This window comes from Helicoverpa zea, chromosome 15, assembly GCF_022581195.2.
Source record: "Helicoverpa zea isolate HzStark_Cry1AcR chromosome 15, ilHelZeax1.1, whole genome shotgun sequence".
In the NCBI taxonomy this organism is placed as follows: Eukaryota; Metazoa; Arthropoda; class Insecta; order Lepidoptera; family Noctuidae; genus Helicoverpa; species Helicoverpa zea.
In genome coordinates, this window is record NC_061466.1 from 11,485,345 (window position 1) to 11,510,258 (window position 24,914).

At 34.4% G+C, this 24,914-nt stretch overlaps 1 protein-coding gene across 1 annotated transcript in view; it reads right to left on the minus strand.

Annotated features, from left to right (window-relative positions):
- The window catches only part of LOC124636786 (titin-like), a 208,196-nt gene that overhangs the window by 39,265 nt on the left and 144,017 nt on the right, over positions 1-24,914 (minus strand). The window contains exons 3-5 of the mRNA XM_047172934.1: positions 18,023-18,195; positions 14,338-14,566; positions 4,908-5,066 (exon numbers count right to left, since the gene is read on the minus strand). Coding sequence (XP_047028890.1) covers positions 4,908-5,066; positions 14,338-14,566; positions 18,023-18,195 — 561 coding nt within the window. The remainder of the gene's footprint in view (positions 1-4,907; positions 5,067-14,337; positions 14,567-18,022; positions 18,196-24,914) is intronic.

A 24,914-nucleotide genomic window follows, 5' to 3' on the forward strand; every position in this document is an offset into this window, starting at 1 on the left:
TGAATAGTTTGGTTTCTAACTGCAGGTAACAAGACTGTAGATTTGCTAGGTTCTAAACAAAAACTAGACAATTAGGTATGTATTTGTAAGGTAAAAAGTTCTAATTGAAGAAATACACTACAAATTCTCAAATTCGAAATATTGCGATAATTGTAAAAATAAATAGGTATCACAAGGAAAGTTACACAGAAAAAGACATTCTCAGATATACTCAGACATTACTCATTAAGTATCAATGCTAGATATACCTACAGTTGTACACATAGAACAGAAGGCACACCCCAAAACGATGTGAAAAGCGCAAACCATTAATCGCGCTAATAATGGCACAAATTAACCACGAAGCACGGTTCAACAATCACAAATTCGCATAAACCCAACAACCATATTCAAGTATTCACCCGAACAACTTTACACAACATTATTTTAACCTAATCACGTGAATACGAGCGATCTCCCCCTTTCATTTGAAATCAGCATACAAATTATACAGTTACGCATACATTGCGCGCTAGCGACTGACAATACGTCGGCAAATACGATTCTTGAACGCAATGGCTTTCAAACGCGTTCGAAAACTCACCGAATTGACGTTCCAATTTCGAACTACGCTCCCGGTAAACAATAATCAGCCAGTTATTGTTTCATAATACAATACTACCAATAAGGTTACTACCACTAAGGTTTTGACTGCCTCGTTGGTCTAGCTGTCGCTAGTGCGGCTGCTGAGCACGAGGTCTCGGGTTCGATTCCCGAGTCGGGCCGAAATCGCTTTGTGGGTTTTAGAAGACTTTCACAAAGCAGCCCGGAGCCTGGAAGCTGGTGATTGATACACCCGTGCATCGGAGAGCACGTGAATGTCGGTCCTGCGCCTGATCTCTCTCCGGTCGTGTCGGATTACCGTCCCATCGGGCTATGAGAGTTAAGGAATAGTGAGTGCACCTGTGTCTGCGCAAATGCTCGTGCACTATAATATGTCCTGCGTAGTTGGCTAATCTCCTTACATGAGAACAGCCGCCGTAGCCGATAATCGGCTAGGAGGACATCATCATCATCATCATCACCAATAAGGTTTTAATTCAAATGAGATCGCACTCTGCTTTTAAATTAAGAATAAAATGTGAAGTTTTTAATTGGGTGTCAGTTTGACGTAGCTCTTAATGGAGTCGGGTGCTGGGTGCTGTCCATTTTATGCTTTTTTAATTTCCGATGTGACCTGTTTGGCTTTTGAATAATTTATTTGTTCTGTTTCGTCGGTAATGGATCTTTTTAATATTAAAATAAAATTAAATAATATGTATATTTGCTATAAGACAAAAAAAATCTAGGTTGTATAAAAAACATTGATAGTATGTAGATACTTGAACTATCAAAATATTGATACAAGGCAACTCAAACATGATAGATAAAATCGATGGACGGTTGATTGAAAAATAAATTGGAGAGCGAATGGGCTTCCGATGTGCATTTTTGTTTGAACTGAGAATGACGAGGCCAGGCGCCATTTTGTTTGCAGATGGCGCGTACGACAGCTGCTGTAGGTTTTTTTTTAATATAAAAATAAACGAGGGAATCAATATCTAAGGCTATGTAGGAAATATAATCAGGGGGAAAGTAACAAAAATAGATAAATTATTTCCATTTTATTAATTAGATATTTTGCAATTTATCTAACATCAAATATTCCATTACTACATTTCCATCAAAATATTCCGCAAACAAAACAACTGAACTACGTGACTACATTAATATTCTAGGGCTATTACAACGAAGCCTATGAAATAACAGTTATTTACCTAGTTTCTACCTAAAATATTAACAAACAATATTCATCTCTGGTAGGTTCATTCCAAGTTCAAATAATAGAAAGATTATTTTGACGACCTAATTTAGCGAAACAAATAGTCTTATTAATAAACTATCTATACCTCATGTTTTCACTCGCGTCCAGATAACTATACACCCAAATAGATCGTATGATACTCCCTAGAATCTATATCCAAATCTTCTTGAAAGCCAAAGTGTAACAAACTGACACACTTATAATATTAGCCCGGATAATGTCATAAAAGAAAATGCAAACACGACTTATAACACCACTATTATATTACAAGCGACTTAAGCCAACGACGTGACACTTTGCATCTGTGTGAGTGAGCACCAATGTGTGGGTTTACTTAGTAACACGACGCTTGCACGCTCTCGGCCGTGACGTGACAAAAGGCTTAATGGAAAATGCTGTTTGTGGTCCGTTCCGTGTTTTTATCCCGAAAATGTCTGCTAAGAATAAGCGTGACATTATTCGGTTGCAGAATAATGTGGGATTATTACTGAATGTAGGTTGATTTTTGTAAGATAATGGTGTCGGGATAATGAGGTTGAATTTGGAAATAATGTTGGACTGTATTGCGGGTTCGTGGTAGGTTCTTTTACAGCTGAAGAGTAGAACTGAACAGCTGGTTATCTTTACAAGAGAATAGATCGTTTCGTATATGACAAAGCATGCAAAGTCAAAACTACAATATTTCAAAGTAAGCCCACACATAGGCGTGACGGTCACGTTCCGCTGTATGTTTGCTCAATACGATGTCACGCTGTTGGCTACAATTGACACTGCGGGAACACGGCTTAATGGAATATTGTATGCAACTTGAGATGGAATAGTATAGCAAAGCCATCGAGAGTTAGGCAGAAGAGATTGTACTTATGAATGTGTAATTTTGGTTTGATTTTATCAGTATCAAATAGTGATTGTATGAGCATTCTCAATGTAAAACTCTAGTCAGCTGCATCCGGCCAGGAAGCCGTTGCCAACATGGTTGGGAAAGGCTAGGCAGATGTTGAAATAGATGGATCCCCAGATCGAGACATAACGGCTTGTGTTTAGCAGTAAATAGCAATAGGTTAATTTGATGACTACAGTTTCCTAAAAGTGAATAAGACAACTGAATTTTTCCACGTTTTCAATTGCAGCTTTAGAACTAAGTACTTCTAAAAACACATTACATACTTTTACTTTAACAACCGATGACGTGGAAAATACTGACGTCATGCAGATAAGCCAGTAGCGTGACAACGGCCAGGTTTACTTAGTAACACGATAGCTTGGCTTAATGGAAACCACTGTTTGTGGGGCAGCACGGAATTTATTTACCTTCACCTAGGTGTCAACTGATGAATCTAGGTAGCCTGTGTAGTGTGAAAGGGTAGGGTATCTATCTTGGCGTAGGAGGGTAAATATTTGGTGCAGTTTAGATAGCTTTTACTTGACCAATAGCAGATCTTGTGTTGACTCTGAGCAAGATAGTTAGCAAAAATACTAATTTAAAGATTTATGCGGTCTTGAAACACTGGAACTTGGCACTGTTAAAGAGAAAGCCAGAAAGGATCCTGCAGTACGTCCTTGAATTTTGCTCTACCTAATGAGCCATTGGAAAACATTATATGTTGAAGAAAAAGAGGTACATTTTTGGGCCTGATATTAAGAAGATATCTATACATTTCGTACAGGTTAACGTTCCAAAAATCATTGAAAAACCTTTACAATTTAACACAATTTTGAAATCAATCTAAACTTTTCTAAAATCAAAATTACAATCACAACCCGCGAAAACGAAATTACCCAACAAAACAATTATCAAAACATTCCAGAAGATTCGATCGAAGATTCTATCCGCGAACAATATAACATTGTGAATTTGACGGCCGTCAAGAAGCTCTCGAAACCCTCTTTGTACCGGAGACAGCCAATATTTCTCTGGCACTGTACCAAGTTTCAAGTGCTGGGTAAAGGCTTTGTTATTGTGTCAAGGTTCCACTTTTGTAAGTCAATTGGTTAGGAAATTTTATTTGTGTCTTGTTAATTGCCTGTACGAATTAATGGAAGGACTTTATTTGAAGAGTGATCTCAGAAATTCGGTTAGAGTGTCAAATATACAGCTACTACTATCTCGAAGTCAGTGTAGCAAGTAATAACAATAAATTCTAGACTTTAATCAAGTTGAATTTCATCTATAGCTCAAGACCCATAAAGCATTCTAACACTATCATTCAAGTAAAAGGCACTAAACCCCAACAGTTTCTACCAAAATTCCGTCTCAAAACGTAATACTATAAGCAGTGGAAGCAACAAAAGAGTACTAAAACTAAATTGTAGAATGTTCTACATTGAACAAAGTACACAGAGTAATCTTGCCAATGTAACCAAGAGATGAGGTTTGGCAGCGCGCCAATGGAAAGCGAACAGCCAAAAAAATCCGCTCCGAGCTTCCATATAGGTCTTACGTGGCAAAGTAGAGCAGTATTTACTGAACCTTATATAACTCTTAGGGGAATAGAAGTAAGTTATTTTTATTTTAACGAGATTTTTCTCGGATAAAGGTGGATTCCCCGAGGCAACATTAGACTCTGGCTCGCAATGAAATTTATCAATTAGATTGATTAGGAGATGGTTCGGAGGTTATTTCTTTACGGCTACAAGGTAACAGAATTCAGACAAGGTTAATTTGTTACAATCAAATTAAGAGTGTACTGAATTTGAGCACGAACATTTTACTTAATGACTTTGTAGAAGCAAATGATTACCTGTCTGTTTATGATTTTAACATTTTTATCTAAAGAATATTATTTTTGATACATATAATTTAAGAGCATGTCTGATAAGCATATTTACTTAACTAATAGATTTGACAGAGTGAAAATTAAATCCCATAGACACCTTTACTAAGGAGTGCCACAAGGCACTATCATCGGCCTTACCCAGAAAAGGACCTGTAATTGTACAAGCCTGCTAAATTATACCAAATGAGCACCATATGGCCTTACGCCCGGAGCCCTTCCTTGTGACTCCCAGGATATTCTCAACCACCAATGTATTTAAAGCACAAACTACAGTCTACACCACTTACCAAGCATATTAAATCCGTTAATGCCAAAGAGTGCAGCATCGCCCTGCCCCCCTGGGAACACGTAGAGCGTCGGGTGGCTGAACCTGATGTTGCCCACGACGTCGCTCGACACCAGGAGCTGGTCCAGGCTGGCTGGCACTATGTATGGGTCCAGGTATGCTGCGGAAGTAGAATAGAGGTTAGTTATCGACTTCTTCAGACTTTTTATTGTCTTACAGTTGGGCATAGAGAAGGAGTGAGCGTTAATAACCATGGTGGCTCATGGTGGATCAGTGACTTTAGACTATAAAGTACATATAGAAGAAGAAATGGTTTAGGTAAAAGATATGTTTTTACTTCTACAGCTTCAAGCTGGTATAACATTAGAAGAAGTAGGTAAAATTCCTATCGCTATTTCGGAAGTGCATCATAAATATTTACTTAATGTAATGTTCATTACATAATGGTATTCCGTTTTCATAATAATAAATGTTACTTTATATTAAGTAAACGAACTATACATAAAAGTTGTTACCATTATAAAAATACGATAAAAGTACAATCCACATGCAAAGTTTTTAAAACGAAGCTAAACTTCCACTTAAAAACAGGGTTTTCACGACATTTTTATTTTCTAACGTAACCATTAAAAAGCTAAGTCGGTCTCTTATATAAAAAATCTTTTTAAACGTTCACCGTCTTACCACAAAAACTTTTAAACGTCAGTTTATGCCTTGTCTAAAAAAATGTCAAATTATGACGTTGACATATGGTTCATTTTGCAGCCAAAATTTTATTAGACAAGTGTAAAACAGGGTTTAAAGTTTTTGTAGTAAGGCCCTCAGTATTTAACCGTGTTCTGGAAACTTAATTAAAGAACTTTATGTTTTAAACTTCCGACAAATGGTTCAAAGTTCTAATGAGATTTTTATCGCTAATTAACGGAAGATTAGCGGGAAAAAATTTTTTGGACACATTTTAATTAGGATCCAATTAATTCGATCTGAAGTTTATAATGAGCGTATTAAAAACTTGTAATCTGTTTTGTCAAGAGCTTATTTAAAAATAGGCACGTATCATAAAATTATTTGGAACTTAATGTTGTTATTTTAACAGTATTTTATTGCACAGCCAAAGGGCTCAATATCACTGTAATGCTCAATTTGTCATTGTATTCTCAATATTTATATCGATATATTTCGATAATATAATGCCATAATAATTATTATATTTTAAACTTATAATTCTCGCGGCCATATTTGTTCCAAACCACACTTGTTACAACTGACCACACTCTCTAACAAACACAAAATCATATTCAAACAACAATTAACAAAAATCCGGAGCATTCATCATACGAAAATAAAGAGTCATAACTCCTCACTATGCGCATTGCATAATAGACCTTATGTTCACAGAGATTGGAGCTAAATCGCATTATTCAGGATTTCACAATACAATACTGCAAAGCTTGAATACGGAGTTCGCTTTAGTGAATGGTATTCACAGCTCAAATGCGGAGCGCGAATAGGGTTATACTTGCTATTGTCAATTAATCTAGGATAAACTTGAGGTTTTCAATGTTAGGATTTATGCAGTAGGGTTAAATTTTATATGCAATTTACATTTTGGAAAGGATTAACGTGAAAAGGTAGTTAGTGCATTTTATATTTGGAAAAGATTTGGTAGGTAGTTTGTTTAAGCTTTTTAACTTCATGAAAAGAGTAGATTGTAAAATGGTATAGAAAAACGCATTTTTTGCAGACTTTTTGACTAATTTAAACGTAGGAACATTTGATGTGAGTTGTATACCTACTACTTTAGTATTTATACAGTTGAGATAATACATATTATTATATCAATTTCGACATGCAAAATCTACCTATCGTCAATTTACCTAGGATCCTAATTTACCTATATATACAAGCTAGTACTTTCACAAACCCAAGAGGAACCTAACAAGGTGACATGACCTAGATCCTAGCTCAATAGCCTGTAGCCACTTTCAGCCAATCAATGACCTGGGAAACCCGCCCTAGTAAACTATACCTACATACAACGCATTTACAACTTTAAGCCGTATGCGATAAAGTTGAAAATTGAGTGAAGGAGAAACGATATGATGCCATGGTACACCTGAGTTCGGAACGTACAATTTTGAACTCTAAAGTGTGTAGTATATAGTTGAAAATTGAGTGCAGGGAAATGTTCTGATGCTATGCCTGAGTGGTCAGGGTTTATTTGAAGGATGTTGCTAATTAATTTCCGTGTAGCTGATGTTCTTCGTGTTTCTATAGATCTTGTAAATAGGTCAGTGGTGGAGAAATTATTTCTACGGTACGGTACGGTTTATTTCAGTCAGTTGTTATGAAAAAAATATAGCAACTATTGTCCCTGAAACTATTACTGGTACCTATACGAAGTTCTACAGTTATTATAACATTAATCACGTCAATATTTTTGACTATCATTGTGATTTCATTGATGTGGAGAAACTTCGAATTTTCAACTTTAGAAGTATAACAACTAAGTAATCAAGCTTCAATAGTCACTACCATTAACAATTTTCAAAATTACGATTAGTAATCAGTCAATCACTGAATTTGTACCTAACGCTTTTCAGCTTTAACAACAAGACAAAAGATTCAACTTTTTATCACCAACAAAGACCAGTGAGAAGCTTTGTTCTAAAATTAAAGTCCGTTTAGGTCAACAGTACATTGTCTTCATGTCAATATACCCAGATTTTAATTTCAGAAGACCAAAGGTTAGGCTATGCGAGAAAAAAACAATAAAATGGCGGACGGCTATTGTAAGGCCAGGCCGATATCCGCTTATTGAAAATTCCTGAGATTATATGATGTGCCAATATACGCTCATAATATATTTGTGCTTTCCAATATTGGGACCAATATTGGGCCTGATATTGTTGAATGTTTTGGGGGTGATGATAAAATGCATTAAGGTATTGAGCCGTGTAATGAAGGAACAATAGAACTAGTGGTGGAACTAATTAGTATAATGGACGATCATTACCTATTCAGTTGACGGCTTAAGATTAAGCTGATTGGCTGATGCAAAACTGGAAAATTACTGTGTTTTGCGGAGATTGAGGCTGAATTGGTAGAACTATATTTTCGGTTGATTTTGAAATGAAAATCTATCTTTATCCTGATGTCCAGGGAACCCTCTTAAAGCGTAAATACGGCTGGTAATTTTATTAAAAAAAAAAAAAACAGTACCTAAAAAGAACCTCTTAATATCAGCCTATTAAAAAAAAAACTATTTACCACAAGGTCGGCCAATAGGCCTAAAACTTTTCTCTTTACCAAAACCTAAGCAAAAATCAACCATCAAATATTTAAACTGCGGAGTGTTACGATAAAACTTGTACTAACCGATAGGTGTAAGTTGTGAAAGCAATTTAAAGTTGTAACAAGTTACGGAACGACCGACACACGGATAAATATGTATATGTATACAATGTAAGTATACATAACTTTTTGAGTGGGGAGTTTGATCTACATTATAGGGCTTGTGTACTTAATTATTTGCTTATTTGAAAAGTTTCCTTGATTTCTGACACTTACGCGAATATTAGACATTTAAATAAAACTACTTTTACGGATTTTATCGCGTTATATTAATATTATTTAATCCCGACGTTTCGGATCCTTTACAGCATCCATGGTCACGGGCAGACTAAGGTGTTGGTCGTCTTGATATATTAGTTACAAACAGCTACCCTACATTTTGTTGATTATTATTGACAATCCGATTCACGCAAAACGAGCTCACTGTATCCATAGGTCGAGCAGTTGTAGGCTTGGATTTTGATTTAATAGTTTCTATGATTAAATAATATTAATATAACGCGATAAAATCCGTAAAAGTAGTTTTATTTAAGTTTCCTTGAGTGCTTATAAGGAGCAATAAGTACCTTATTATGTAGCAAGGTAGAACTTGATACCCTAATTTTAAAATCGATTTTATCCTTACTGGTTTTGTAAAGAAGTCAATATGACATGATCGTGACCTATCCATGGACAGGCTCCGCAGGCGTTGCTTAACAGCATTTACTTAGACGAGCTTCTTGTTTTACATTAAATTCAATAGTTAGATTATAAAATCTAGACACACGGCAGTGTGTCCGCCAAGTTCGAGCAAAAAAAGCGACACACCGGCCGTGGGTTATATTACACGAACCATTTCGGGCCAAATTCGACCCCCCTGTAACTCAAAATCTATTTTATTTACGCATATCAAATTTCCAGTATCTATTAAGACCCCCTACTTATCTAAAATACAAAATTTCATTAATATACCTATTGTAGGTCTTGAGATATTGACGTCAGAAAATAGCTATTTTTACTATACACTCACTGACTGACTGACTCACTCATCAAAAACCTAGACCACTTCCAATGGTCGTATTGACTTGAAATTTGGCATGGAGGTAGGTCTTTATGTCAAGGTAAAGGGAAAAATCTGAAAATGGCCAAGTGTGAGTCGGTTTCAAAATAATGAAGGTGTTTTATACCCGGTGTAAATTTATACCCCTAAGGAACTAAAACGAACTAAATTTATCTATATTTATATAATATATCTTCGAATGGTCGTACCGATCTGAAATTCGTTACAAAGGTTTTTATTTAGTCAAAGTAAAGTAAAAATCTGAAAACGGCCAAGTGTGAATCACTTTCGAAAATAACGAATGTGTAACTTTGATCCACGAACATAATATATGATAACATGTCATGTCAGTCAGTTGGTAAATCTAGTCCATTTAGTTAATCTAGTTCATTTCTTTGTAAGAAACATAGTGCATATTAAAAAATCTGAAAGATAGTATAAATGAGACATTTCTTTAACTAACTTCATCATAAGAAAAACATAAAATAAACAACCTTACAAAAATAAATGAAATCCCACCCAAAACAAAAATGTGAAAGACTGCCAAGTTCGATAATATGGGAATGCTCCGCCTATAAAAGAAGTGAGATCTGAATAAGTACCAAGTTCCATACACATACCTCAGTTAAAAATAGTTACTTTTTAATGATGTTACTTGGCAAGTTTTAATAGAAAATTAAATACTTGATTCATTGCGTTTAGTAGGTTTATAACAAGGTGTGTGAAAACTTGCCAAGTAACATCATTAAAAAGTAACTATTTTTAACTGAGGTATGTGTATGGAACTTGGTACTTATTCAGATCTCACTTCTTTTATAGGCGGAGCATTCCCATATTATCGAACTTGGCAGTCTTTCACATTTTTGTTTTGGGTGGGATACCTTCTATGCATATTTACTAACCACTTGCTACGTGAAAACAATAATCTCAGAAAAGTTACACCACTAGTATACTTCGTCTTATTCAAATTGAATATCAAAATAAATTTATTTCCGAGTTTTCAATAATAATATTTATCCGTGAAATATTTTTCCCAGATAAATATTTTTCTGTAGGGCACCTCAGGAAATCTAAGACACGAAGTTTATTTTATTTTATTTGCCTGTCGAAGGTCCCGCGATTAAATAAAGGTAAAGGAAATCTCAAGATTTGCTCGTTATGTCTGAATTTCTTTTGATTTTTATAGACGATTTAAAGTTAAAAGTGTTTGGTTTAGTATATATTTCTGTATTGCGAGACGTGCTGCAATGATTTTTTTGGGATTTTTTGCTTTATTTGATAGGAAAGAAAGTAATAATTTTAATACGAAGATAATAATATTTAAATACACTTATAATTTTTTTTTAATTAGCCTATGCTGTCCCACTGCTGGGCAAAGGCCTCCCCCAAAGCCTTCCACTTTTCTCTATCCATCTTTGCTTGAGGCCATTTATAATTATCTTTAAAAAATAACGAATATATTAGTCAGAAAGTACCTAAGCTTTATTATTTGTGAACTGTTAAATAAAACCACTAACTATGTAAATAGTTAAAATACCAGTTATGCTAGTTAGCATGTTAGCTATTATAACAGTAACTAACAGTATAAACTCCACGGTGAAAACTAACGCAATTATTCATAGTTTACACTGAGTTTCAGTTCCGCCAAAATCCGAAATACTCGTATAACGTAGCTCAATTTCATGTTTGCCATTTTAAAACTTTTAAAAATATTTTTAATTATTTTTTCCTAAAAAAAATTTTACATGTAAAAAAATATTTAACAACTCGCTTCCGCTATATCTTATGTCAAAAACCAAACATTACGAACCAGTTACCAACAATTTGTAACTCGCAGGCATCAAATTAACTCTGCACAGTATTTGTACAGCCTCCTCCAGGCCGAGTTATGACGGGGTGTTACCAGTTCTGACCGGTTTTTTCGAGTTGTGACTTGTTTTTCCGAGTTGTGACTTGTTTTTGCGAGTTGTGTCAAATGACTCTGTGTATGATAAGCGACCTCGGAGTGTCAACAAAAGGACTTTTTATGACTGTCTTTTGCTAAAAAGGGATGATTGAATAGTAAATTGTTTTATGAAAGCTGAAAAGTGTTTTGTGTTTGAAATTAATTTAATGTCGGCCTGTTTAGTGTTGCTTTGAGGATTTTAGAATGACGAATGTATAAAGCAAAAAGTTGTGGTATTATTTTTGTACTGGTGAAATAAAAGGGCAGGAAAATTACTATCAATGCATAAACTTTTAAGCCACCATTTTTATGGTGATAGTGAGTTATAAAACCAGGCTATAACTTTTCAATAAAAATGGTCCTATTTATTTAGTATGTAGTAAAGTACCTACAAAATCTTACTAAAAACTTTTGACGCATAATTGTCTAGAAGTAGAACAAAACCTGCTATTAAACGAAATTGTTCCTACATTAAGTTCTAAATACTTCAGTTATAATAGAAGTAGTTTGGAACACGCTAGGTCACCTAATTTTATACGTTTGAGTAATAAACTAATAAAACTAGAGAACTAAAATTTGAACTATAAAACTACTCTATAATTTTGTTACTAAGTTATTTCGAGTATAATTTTATTTTTATAACAAAATTTTGATGAACTTTTTATGACTGGTTTTATTTTTACTGTTCAAAATGTAGTCAAAATATTTTTATGAATGAACTAATTTGTCCGTAAGCTAGTGACACAAGTATTGGGATTACTGAAATTTTTACTAATATTATAAAAAGTAAAATTTTTGGGTTTTGTAACTTTGAAGGGGACTATCTCTAGATGTACTGAGTGGTTTGACAATGAAAATTCTTATATTAATAGATTACTTATTTATTTACGAGTGTCATAGGCTACATTTTATCGCAGTACTCAAAATACTAGTTCTGAAAAGTAGCAGAAACCAAAACATGAATAGCTGTTTTGGTTTCTGCTACTTTATACCAAATCTCTTCTACATTCTATCAAACAATGTAAAAACTAGCAATATACATTTGAATATCAAATTGTATCAGTATTGAATGCTACGCCGTGCTACGCCGTAGTCAGTGAAAATCGCGTAGCACTTCGTAGCGCTACACTGATTTGCTTGTCGTTTACAAACCGCTTGGCATTGTGAACGGTAACTGTGTAGGGTGACCATGATATTGGTGAATTATTTAGGATTTTCCTGGTACTCATATTTATTAAATAATTTATAGGCCTGTTTAAATTTTCTAAAACAATTGTATTTATTTTGAAATCAGTTTTAGTAAAAAAACTCAAATATTTTATCTATAACAACACTTTCATGCAGAATAATGATAAATCTAACTTAAAATTCTTCGTTTCAAATACAAAATCAATCTGTCTGCACCACAATCCTTTAACATTTACTCGGCGAAAGCCTTCGTTAAATATTTACAAGGATTTACCTGTATTAGAGGCGGGTTTAAACCGACGATCTAACTTAACACTCAGACGCCCACAGTTAACACTTCAAACCTGCTTACTAAATTTAATTCAGTGTAAGAGAGGTAATTGAGTTTATATTAAAGGTGTTAAAGCGAGAACGTGCTTTGTTTTAGTCTGTATTGTGGGATTTAAAGGTGTTTGCTCGTTTTACTGCCACCTTAGAGCGTGACGGGCAATTTCTAGCTACAGAATTATTTTTACAATACCGAAAGAACAGCAAATTGAAATATCTGTCATGAAAAAGTCAGCTTTTGTTTTTTCTTTATATAATTTTTAAACACTGAATTTTATTTTCTCTTGTCATACTCAACCAGGCAACAGTTATTTTACTTGTATTTTTTTCTACACAACTGTGTTTGAAATTTAAAGATTTTCTCACTCAACAATAACGTTATTACTCCAGGACTATCCACCAAAACACTAATCACAGGTACACCCTACCCATGCAAGCAACATAGAAACAAGCGGGATCGTTAGTGCAGTGTGAATGGCAGGCACCGTTGCAAGTTGTTGCGCAAAGTTGTGCAAAGTTGCAGCCAAATAACCCCAGTATCAGTTGTAAAGTTGCATGGGAAACTAATTAACGGAATATTAGTGGGTTTCGGATAGTTTGAGAGGAAAGTTTTGACTATGTTGGCTTCTGAATAGGTAGGAGAAAATTTATTGAGGTTGCATTATATTATTGCATAGAAGTATAGCAACGTACGGGGAGTCAGAAGCCAGAAAGCTTGACAACCAGTCACCCAGAGGGTATCGGATTACCCGGGTTGTGGAGGTCAGATAGACAGTCGCTCCCTGTAAAACACTGGTTCTGACTGTATGCGGTTAGATTGGAAGCCGTTCCCAAAACTGTTGGGAAAAGGCTAGGCAGATGATGAATAGAGGATTTCTCAACTTATTTTGTAGGAAGTTTTTGAGGTGTAAGTATGTACTCGTTACTTCAAAAATAATATGCTTTTGGAAAAAAAAATAACTCTCACTACCCATTCGTTGAGATCACACGTACAATTTATTAACACAGGTACAATTAATTTCCCAGAATTTAATTAAAGCAATTAATTTTCCTCTTAGCGAATGTTCCACGTTTAACAAGCAAGTATTCGTATGTATAATTAATCGAGTGTTACAGAATAATCGATTGGTATTTTCTCGACCGAATATATCCGAAGGGACCTAATCTAAATAAGGCTGATGGTTGATTAGATTCTTATTTTCTATCTTATCTTAGAAAAGGGTCCTGACCTAGATCCACAATCGGACAATGTATGAACAAGTATACGATTGTCATTATCAGGCCTGAGAGGTTTGACCATAGTTAGTTTTAGTTGTAAGGTCTAAAAATATCTGTTGCATCATGAAAACTGCAAATGAAGTAAAAACCCTTCATAAAATTGGGAAGTTTTGACATTAAAATTTTAGTCTTAATTCCGTCCCGCAGTACCTAAAAAAGTATTTTTCTGAATAACTATTCCTATGCCAGATTATTCCTGGCCCAATTAGTTCATTCATCATCAGCGTTTTTCATCATCCCATTCCTAGGTTCTGACCTTATCTCACACAGATGAATTAGTAAACAAAAAAGAAGACTTACCAATAAAATCCTTGATGGCTTGAGAGCCAGAGTCCAATATATCAGTAGGGTTGACCCTAATCTTGCAGTATTTAACGAAGGGCATCTCAGGGAGCTTGGCCCATTCGCCCCCACCGCTGGTGGAGCAGTGAACGTCAATGGAGATGGAGTTCTCGTAAGCGCGGATCACGCGCTGAACCTCATTCTCTTGGTATGCGTCAGTGAAATCAGCTAGGGAAAAGGTCCCGTCCTGTAACAAGAGATAAATGGTCAGAGTTGAATCTTTTTTTTAAGAAGGAAGAAAAATACCCAAAGCATCCAAAGATCTGGAGCTATTTGTAATAGTGGTATACATAATCATGATGATGTTTAACTAAAGGCTATTGCGGCTTTCAATAATTGAAAAGTAATGAGCGTAGTGGTGTCAGTTGTTTCCAGAAAAGTAGCTCTTATAACTGCCATACTTGAGAAACGTTCAAATCTTCCATGTTACTCAAATTCATTCCTAGTCTAGACAATGCATTAACATCTGTATGATGCCTACTAGTAACTACAATTATAATTTCAACTGAATCATCTTCATCTACCCCAGCATCTTCATTTAAACCAGTACCTATATCCACTATTTCAATCCGACCCCATTAGTCTAAGGCTATCCGTCCATTAGTATTTGAGACATCTGTCGAAGTAGTGAGCCATCAATCGCTTGACACGTGTCGGTTCGCGATCATTAGGGTTTATGTCTCTCGCTACTAGTCTTAGACGGGATATGTACTGAGAAGGTGTTGGTTTGGTTGTATCTTCTTGGATTTTCGTATATTCTACTTGCTTTATCTTGAGGTTTTACTTGTGTGTCGAGGAAATTACTATACGCTTCCAAATAAAATGATGTACAATTTTGATGTTTAGTTCTAAATACTGTAGATAGTAGATTTCTGATTGAGTAATAGGGTCATTCTTCATATTCTTCTATGTGGTTTTATGCATCTCCTTAAAGTAGTGCTTCATCCTAATAAGTAATGCTAAAGGTTACTGTTCACAGTGTTTAAATTTGTCTCTAGATTCTATAGTATATCTTTCTGCTTTTTAATGTGTTTAATTGTGACTCATTTACTTAAACCAGGTAACTACTAGGTAGCTTTTCATGAGCAATTTTACGGTCAGAAATAATAGCTTAACAAAATCCCCAGTAACAGCTTTGAGGTCATTAAGTCAACCATTATTACCTTCTGCATACAATTCGAAATATCCACCAAATCCCTGAAAAACCTTAACTACGGATTCATAATATCCTTTATTTCTATTCACAGATCTTCATAATCCATTCTTTCTACAAAAGGATTACATTTTTTCAGCGCCATACAATAGCAATTGTTTGAAAATCAACGTTTTTACGGTTCACAGTCATTTAATTACATTTCAGTAACGTTTTCAAGATTCATTATAAGAGCTTAATTAAAAATGTCCATCTGCCATGTCAATATACTCGGAATGAATGAATTTTCAATAGCGTCGCGAACCAATTTTGAAAATGTGATTTATTTAAGTGCTGTTAAATGCTTTTGTCTTTTCGAATAATTAATGTACCTAAAGTTTGATTTTTGCACGTTCTTCTGTTAGAATACTGTTGAGTATCTTTAATTTTACTGTACCATTAATTAGTAATAAATTGGAAATTTAGGGTGTCATGTAGAATGAAGAACTTTGTACCAAACCCTTTTGTAAAATCAGAACATTTATAAGAGAATCATATTTTCAAATTTATGGCACTTTATTAGCTACAATATCCAATATATTTTATGCTTCATGATTAACTACCTCGTTCATCATATTTCCTACCTATAAATATAGCCATCATATCTCATTTCACGTTCCCTCTAGTTTTAATTTCCGTCAATTCTATCGAGGAAATATCACTCAGTACGAATCCATTTAAACCATATTTTCGAAAAAATCTGCTGTCGGACTCGAAATACGTTGTGTCGGACACAATTGAAATGTTGATTGAAAATGACGTGTGTTCGGATTGGTTTTAGGAAACTGTTTTGTGTTTTCGTTTTTTTTTAGTGTTGATAGCTGTTTTGCTGAATGGTAATGTTAACTTTTCTTGTATGTCGGGTAAAACAATTTCGTGACTCCTAATTTTGTTTCAAATGTAGAAGAAGTATCATGATTGAACATGACATGAATTAGTGTAATAACTGTCTAATCGGACTTAACAATGATTGAGTTTGTTTTATAGACTTTTAATTGAGAAGCGAACAAGATAGACATGGATTTCATTTCTCTAGCTGGCAAAAACAACAAAAACTCAACATTTTCGTATTCCGTTAGAAATGTTATTTTTCATTTGCAACGTTTCATACCGCGAAAAATAAACAAGAACTTTATCCAATTAGGAAAGTCAAGAGTTCAAATAACAGCAATATTAAATTACTTTAGAAGCGAAGAATTTTCCAGGGTCTGGTTATGCGTACGAAGTTTCACTTTCACTTTATCTTAAATTTCAGACCCTAGATCTTACCTACATAATTTTAGTGTGTGTTCAGTTAACATTTTAGGCGTGAGATGATATTTTGTTACATACACATTTTGTACTCGTGTACTTATACTTGTCTATATAAACTTGATATTTTCTTTTCCATTTAAGGTCACGTAAAACCTAAAGATATTTATTATAGAAAAAGCTTAACCTTTACTTTAGCATGACTTTCAAAAACTATGTAATTTCATATCATGACTTGGCACTACCTTTACCTACTTCACAAAGCCCAAAACACATGTACCAAAACAAATGTACGCTTAACCGAGCTAATCGAATGTTAATACACCTGGTTTCATTTTAACCAACGTCCCAAATTATTTTCAGTACATTTTCAATTCCAATTTGGTTAACTGTAATGGGAACAGAGTATTCTGTTACAAATCAAATCAAATCAAATCATCTTTATTCTCAGGCATCAAAGGCCCATAGATAAATACCTTAAAACTAGCATACATAATATGATATACAAAATTGTTAGTAAATAAAAACTTAAAAAAAATTACAAAATTAAAAAGTTACATTACAGCCGTTCCCTTGATAATGTTCCTTAATTTGTCTCAAAATGGCGCAAGGTTTGATTCGCAGCCCTATCGGCGGTGACGTAAATACTTGAATTTCTCCCTCCTCTGTTCAGCTGGGTAAATTAGGCTTTTAGTATTCGTAAAATGTCGGTTTACTTAGTCTGGTTTTTGCTTTAATTACTCGTGTTTTAAGTGTTTTCGGCTGTTTTGTGGTTCTACGGAGTGGGAACTATTTGCTAATAAAATTTTGGGACGGATTAAAATTATGAAGTTTATGGTAATTTTGTTTAACAATGTAAATGGAAGGGATAATTTAATTTACAGTACATGCGTGTAAAATTTAATTTCCTCCTTGAAATATTACTACCTTTTCCAGTTATCAATTTATACGAACTCCACCCTGTAAGGGAAGTTGCTTCTTACTTGATATACCATTTGATTTATTCATTCTTTGTATTCGTGCGTTCAAGGCTAACAATCCTAGCAGAAAAGCTACCAGTCACTCTCTTCAATGAACTGGCTCTATCTTCTATTTTTGAATGTCTCTCCAGACTATCAGTTGCCAGACAAACACAAGAATTTACATACACCATTTTACCAAATTAAACCTTATCCACCTCACCATAAGATCCAAACTCACCTGCATTATCCAGGAGCCGTTCCCAGCAAAAGTATATCCAGCGTGCACGAGGTGTCGGTGCCTCGTGAATGAGCTGAGCAAGTTGCGCATGCATTGCATCAGCGTGTTCATCTGGGGGTGAATCAGGATCTCTGTCACCAGGTTCTCTGATGCGAACTGGATCAGACGTTCGCCTGGAACAAAGGGGGGAGGTTATTTTGGTGTTTAAAGGTTCTTTTTGGACTTAATGACCTAGTTATCTTAAATGTTCTTAGGTGTTGGACAGAGCCACACAGGGGATCAAACTCAAAGTGAACTCAAGTGTTTTTTCTAAATAGGCGTGATATCACTACCTAATTTTCGCAATAATTACATAAGACAGCTAATGTGAATGTGAATATTTTCGTTATTAGTGGTGTAGAAGACCTTTAAAATATAATCAATGATTAGGTATGTTATGAAGGTTGACGAAAAAAAATATTGAAGCGGTTGAGAACTTTATTTGCGAAACAAATAACAAGTCTTGATTTTCAATTTTTTACATTACTGAAGACTTTTATTCGTCCTTAATATCACCTAAAAGTACCTTATTGTATAAGACACGTATAAAATTGGTTACATAAAGAAGTTTTCCGTATTCTTAATATTAGTGGTTCTTGGTTAAGTAAAATATTGCGTGTCGCGGTCACATAAAATTACGACACGACTGTTCTTTACTTTGGCCCTATTTTTTGTTGTTACAACGAATTGCTTAGCTTTCATAGCGTTATTTATATTACTTTTGTTTAAGTAAGTAATGGTTGAAAGGACCTTTTGTAATAAAATAAATAAATAGAAGTTGAACGCGTTTGAAGTTTTCATTCTGATCAATTTAGCTTATTAGACTAACCATATGAGATTTATCTTTATTCCGAAGATCAAGACAGACAGACGAAGAAAGAAACAAATATAAAAAAGAAAATCTTCCGCAACACGTCCCATAACCTTAATATATTTCCAAACGACTACCTTTCTTACAGCTGACGCGCAACCTTGAAACAACCCACAAAACCTTCAAGAAAAAATATTTAATCCATGGCGACAAAAACGGTCCGCAATGCGCCATTTCACCAGCACCTTTGTGTCTTCATTCACCCTTCATCCTCTTTCACCCCCATTCATTCGCATTCGCCCCCCCATTCATCCGTATTCACCCCATTCACCTCTTTAGCAATTGAATGTCGTTCATTTGATTGCCGTCTTAATATAATTCGTGTTTGGCTTTATCTGCCCCATCTTTCGTGTGTTGGAATTAAGTAAGCAATTGGCGTGGAGATATATTTGAAGCTATTTGGAAGATCTATACTGTGTACTGTTTAAGGATACGGTTCTATCAGATTGTCACTTCTTACTGTAATTAGAAGGGTACCTATTAGCTTAGGTTTTATATGGGAAGATTATTTTAGGAACATTGCTATTGAAATTCTAGCCTTTGATGATTATGTTGTAGTAAGGGATTTCGTTCAATATGATGGAAATATCATACTTGAAGACCCTGACCTTTCTAATATGAAAAAGGTTGGGTTGGGTCAATGGGTTTGTCTATGAAGACGAAATCTTTAGATATTTGACACGATGTAGAATTTTGCATTCTTCAGATAAAGAATCGGATATAAAATGATAAGATGTATTTTTTTTACCATTGAATTACTATTTTTTGTTAACATGTTCCCAATATTCAGAATTTTTGATACGTAAAATATCACACCCTTCGTATTTTAGTTTCAATTAGACCCCAATTTGTTTCGATCGATATCAAATTAATAACATAGGCTATTGTTGCTTGGATGTCAAAAGCCGACGTTTTTCGTTCGCCCCACACAAATTGCCTTACGTACGTATAGCGTGATTTTTATTTATGGCTTAAGGTGGATTTTTTAACAAGGGGGATAGAATTTCAAAAGGTTAGATATATTGTTAATTAATTGGGGTTCAATATGATAAAATCTGTCAGGGGTATTGTGTGATTTTATCGAACAACTTTAACGTTAGATTATTTATGAGGCTGCCTTTTTTGTGAGAAATTATTCTTCTTTATGTTCAGTTTACTCATCATGATAATTATTATTAAGAGCTAATAAATCTTACCATTATTTTTTCTTATATTTCTCTGATCAACTAGAAAATATATTTCATCTTAAATAAAAGTTTTAAAAGCTTTTCGAGCACGATTACCTAAAACAGCGGCAGAATTAGGGCCGTAATTAATTCTTTGGTGTTTTATAACGCCTAGGGTATTTCCAAACTCTTTTACAAAAGGAAAGCAGACTCTCAATCAACTTTCAATTGTTTCGGATTTGCAAATGGCCGAACCATGTTAAAATATTTTAAAGAGAATTCTTAGAAACAATATTTGATTTCGGGTTACTGTTGTTTTTTCAAATGAAATTAAAATAGTCCGTTGATTACCTAGGTAACTTTTAGTATTGTATTTTAATTTAAAGCTACTGTTATAAGAACTAGAGTTATATCAACAATACAATAATTGACTATCAGAATCTTTAATTGCTTTATTCTTTGGAAGTTCGTTCAATTGAGAACAGCAAAAATCTCAAAAAATCACACGACTATATTTCGTCCATTTTATAAAAAATACTTTTCAATTTTCAAAATAACAAAATATCGCTTTCCTTGCGAACCGAAAAGAAATGTCACATTTAACCCAAAAAATAAAAACCGATTCAAATCAAAGCGTTCAAAACGCGCAAAAGATATCTTTTAACAAAAAAAAATTCGTGTTTAAATACCGTCTAAATGTCGCTAAGCTTGGAGGTGGAAGAGTGAAAAATAATGGTATCACTGAACAAAGCTTTTTGTTCACATTTAACACAAAGAAAGAAAGAAAGTAGGAAAGTAACAATGCTGGCTTTGACGCCGCGAGACGAGGCCTTCGAAATGTAGTTCAGTAGTTCTATCTGCGTTGTTAAGTTCACTAGACATCTTTTTACGAAAACACATAGGAAGTAGTGAAGGACGTGTGGGGATGTATTTTTAACCGACTTCAAAAAAGGAGGTTCTCAATTCGACCGTATTTTTTTTTTTTTTTTTTTTTTTTTTGTATGTTTGTTACGCGATTACTCCGCCAGTTATTAATCGATTTTGATGATTCTTTTTTTGTTTGATAGGATATACTCCCGAGGTGGTCCCATAGTCATCAGGTCAGGATCTGATGATGGAAACCCTGAGAAATCGAGGGCAACCTTCGAAAGTTGTAGGCATACATAGGGTAAAAACTTGACACTCAGGTGTACGCCTAAAAGCACTATTCAACTGTGAAGATTTGGAGCTAATCTGATGATGGAAACCAGAGAGGGTCGAGGGAACTCGACAACTGAATATGTGAACTACCTCGTGTTTGGGCTTAAATTATTTGTATTGACAAGACCTTTGCAACAGTGAAGGTTTGGAGCTGACCTGATGATGGAGACCAGAGAAAGTAAGTCGAGGGAACTCGACAACTGAATATGTAAAATACCTCGTATTTGGACTTATATTCTTTGTATTGATGAGAACTTCTCACTTGTATGGATAGTGACAACTATTCGTATCACTGAAAAGCTTTAAATAAAAAACTTTTTTACAAAAAAATTAAACCGACTTCCCAAAACACTAAAAAGCAAAAAAAAATCTATTTTTAGGTGCATCGGCCTAGAAGTCGGTGGCAAAATTAACTTAGTAACATCCATTAGACACCGACTTCTAGGCCGATGCACCTAAAAATAGATTTTTTTTTGCTTTTTAGTGTTTTGGGAAGTCGGTTTAATTTTTTTGTAAAAAAGTTTTTGTCAAATTGGCTTTAAATAAGTGCTGATTTTCAGACTACTTTGAATAAATGACTTTAATTTAATGTTGGTTTTCAATAACAAAATACAAATAAATATTGTGTTCCGGTTCTGAAAGTGCTCTTAAATGATTTTCAGAGATTTTCGTTACGTGTTTTATCATGTTAGGTACACCTATATGCTGTCGAATTGTATTGGTCAATAAACCGTTCCAAATCCTTTTAATTATGAGCAAATGGTGTTTCAAATAATAAATAATAAATGTGACGTTAATGTTCTTCAAATGGAATAATGTGTCATCGAATGCAACAAAAACATAAATTAAATAAAGACGTGAACAATGGAACTCAAACAGCTGCAACTAACACCAACTTCAAACCGATTACACTCCAACTCGATTCAGAAGTGATTGAAAAAAAGATCCGATTAACTGAACAGAAAATCCCTTCAATAAATAAAAATCTTTAACGAGATAGAATTATATGAAAATAACAGCAAATACTCGATGCTCGGTAAGTAGATTTCAATAGGTAGAAAACTTGAGGTTTTATAGGGCTGAAGTAATTCTTGTTCATTTGCTTTGCAGATAAATAGAAGTGTTGACTTGAACTAGATCGTCTTCGCTAGATAGAGTTCAGATCAGTTGGCGAGTCTGTTTTGTAATTAGTCTTTGAACTTGGGTCACTTGGAACTGGTACGTACTTCTGAGGAATTGTGAGATTAATAAACAAATGAATTTCGGTAATTCAATTTAAGAATAATACCATTGCTCTGAAGTATAGCTAATGGCTTCACTAAGAAAAACATGTCAATGTTTGGATATATTGGCAGACCATACGAAGAAAATCTTTCACCGGTTACTGAAAAACTTTCTGATAGCCTATCATTAATTTATATGACTGATAAACTATAACTTTTGGTTTGCATTATCTGACAAAAATTATAAGCTGCCTTTATCTGGCAGAAAACTATCAGATAGCTAACTGACAGTTTGTCGGTTCCCAGTGAAACCGGGTCTTTGTTGTGTTTTCTTGGTAATCCAAAATACGACGGATGAATTATATAGGAGACTAAATAGCTGAAAAATATAACTTAAGATGTGACGTCACACAGAGAATATTATGAAGAAAAATCAAATGATCGGATTTTTATTATATCAGATGGCTTAATAAGGATTTTCCTTATATCGACATTGCCATATTTATTATATGAAATCTGTTTCCATTTAATCGGATTATGTGAATACTTTCACGTAACATTGGCCATTCCATATGGAATCCATTTAGTTATATTAATTTGAAAACCAATCGGGATCACTAGATTTTGTAATTTACATATATTGCTATTACGGTTATGATTTAATTCCTAGATGGATTTGATGGAAATAGAGTAGGTAGGTTAGTGGATTTTATCAAATATACAAATATTACAGTTAATTAATGATGAGTAGGTTTAATTATAATAAAATATGATTAAGCCATTCGTTATTTGCTCTTCTTCCTCCGAGCCTTTTTCCCAAACTATGTTGGGGTCGGCTTCCAGTCTAACCGGATGTAGCTGAGTACCAGTGCTTTACAAGGAGCGACTGCCTTATCTGACCCCCTCAACCCAGTTACCCGGGCAACCCGATACCCCTTGGTTAGACTGGTGTCAGACTTACTGGCTTCTGACTACCCGTAACGACTGCCAAGGATGTTCAATGACAGCCGGGACCTACAGTTTAACGTGCCATCCGAAACACAGTCAATTGATGTCTAAGATATACTTAGAAAGTACATACAAACTTAGAAAAGTTGCATTGGTACTTGCCTGACCTGAAATCGAACCCGCGCCCTCATACTCGAGAGGTTGGTTCTTTGCCCACTAGGCCACCACGACATTGCCATTCGTTATTTGCTATTGTTATTATTTGGTCTGTGTTTTTTTTCTGTTGTCTAAAACTTCGTATATACATCGACGGGTAAAAGGCAAAAGGGGTCAAGCACCACAGATCATATTATTCAGGAGAGTAAAAAGAAAGTTTAAAAAAATAATATCTCTTTATTGCTTTATTGAATCACATCACAATCTTCAGAAAAGTTTACTAAAATACAATGTTCTTTAATAATTTTACATCAAAATAAGCCTGAGATCAATAGTTTCAAAGATAGATGTCGCTTGACCCCAGGTTTTAACCATGTTTATCGCTTTCGCGAGGGGTCAAGCACCAATATCTAATGTTGGAATATTTAGATTTTGGCCTAAGCTCCAGGCGCTGGCGCCCGCTTAGTGGATCAAATGCAACGTAATGAAAATAAAATTATTTAAGAAAGGGGCCAAGCGCCAATTATGTTTAGTTGACAATTTTTACTATTGGTGTAAGCGACGTTATAGTTATTAAACAAATAAAAGAAAAATGGATACAAACGACATATTTACTTCTAATATTGTTTTTAAAATTATGCCAAATGACAAGGCAATACAAAAACGTAATACACAAAATGGTCCTTCAACCAAGCAAGGTAAAGTTGGTGTCGCTTGAGCACTTTTGGCAAGTATCGATTTGGCACTTCAGTACAAATAATTCTTTGGTGCAAGTGACTTTTTTTCATGCTAGGAGAACGATATTACGACCATTCGAAAGAGAAAAAATAGTGGAGTTGGGGTCAATAAAAAAGTTAAAATCGCAAAATGTGGCGCTTGACCCCTTTTGCCTTTTTACCGTCGACATATTTTTTTTGTTCTGATAGGTAAACTAATACTTTAAAAAAATACTAGGTATGATAAATAGTTTTTTTTATGTAAGAGGAAAAGTTCCCAAGGAATGCCACTGAAACCGCGAGAAACCGCTAGTGTTGAATACATTACTAAAGAAAAGATCCATTAGAGTACCTAGTTGGAAAAGCCTTGAAAAAATATGCCAACCAAGTCTATTGTAGAAAAAACCTTTTAAACCCATTAGGTAGGCACTTTCCGAAACTTGAGATTTTCAATGATTTTTACTATTCATTACTCCTACAATATTTATTTTGGTAAATTGCTTGTTTAACTCTTTTTTTCCTGGAACCTTTTGGAATACTAAAATATTTTTTGGTTTTCCTGGATCTGAATAT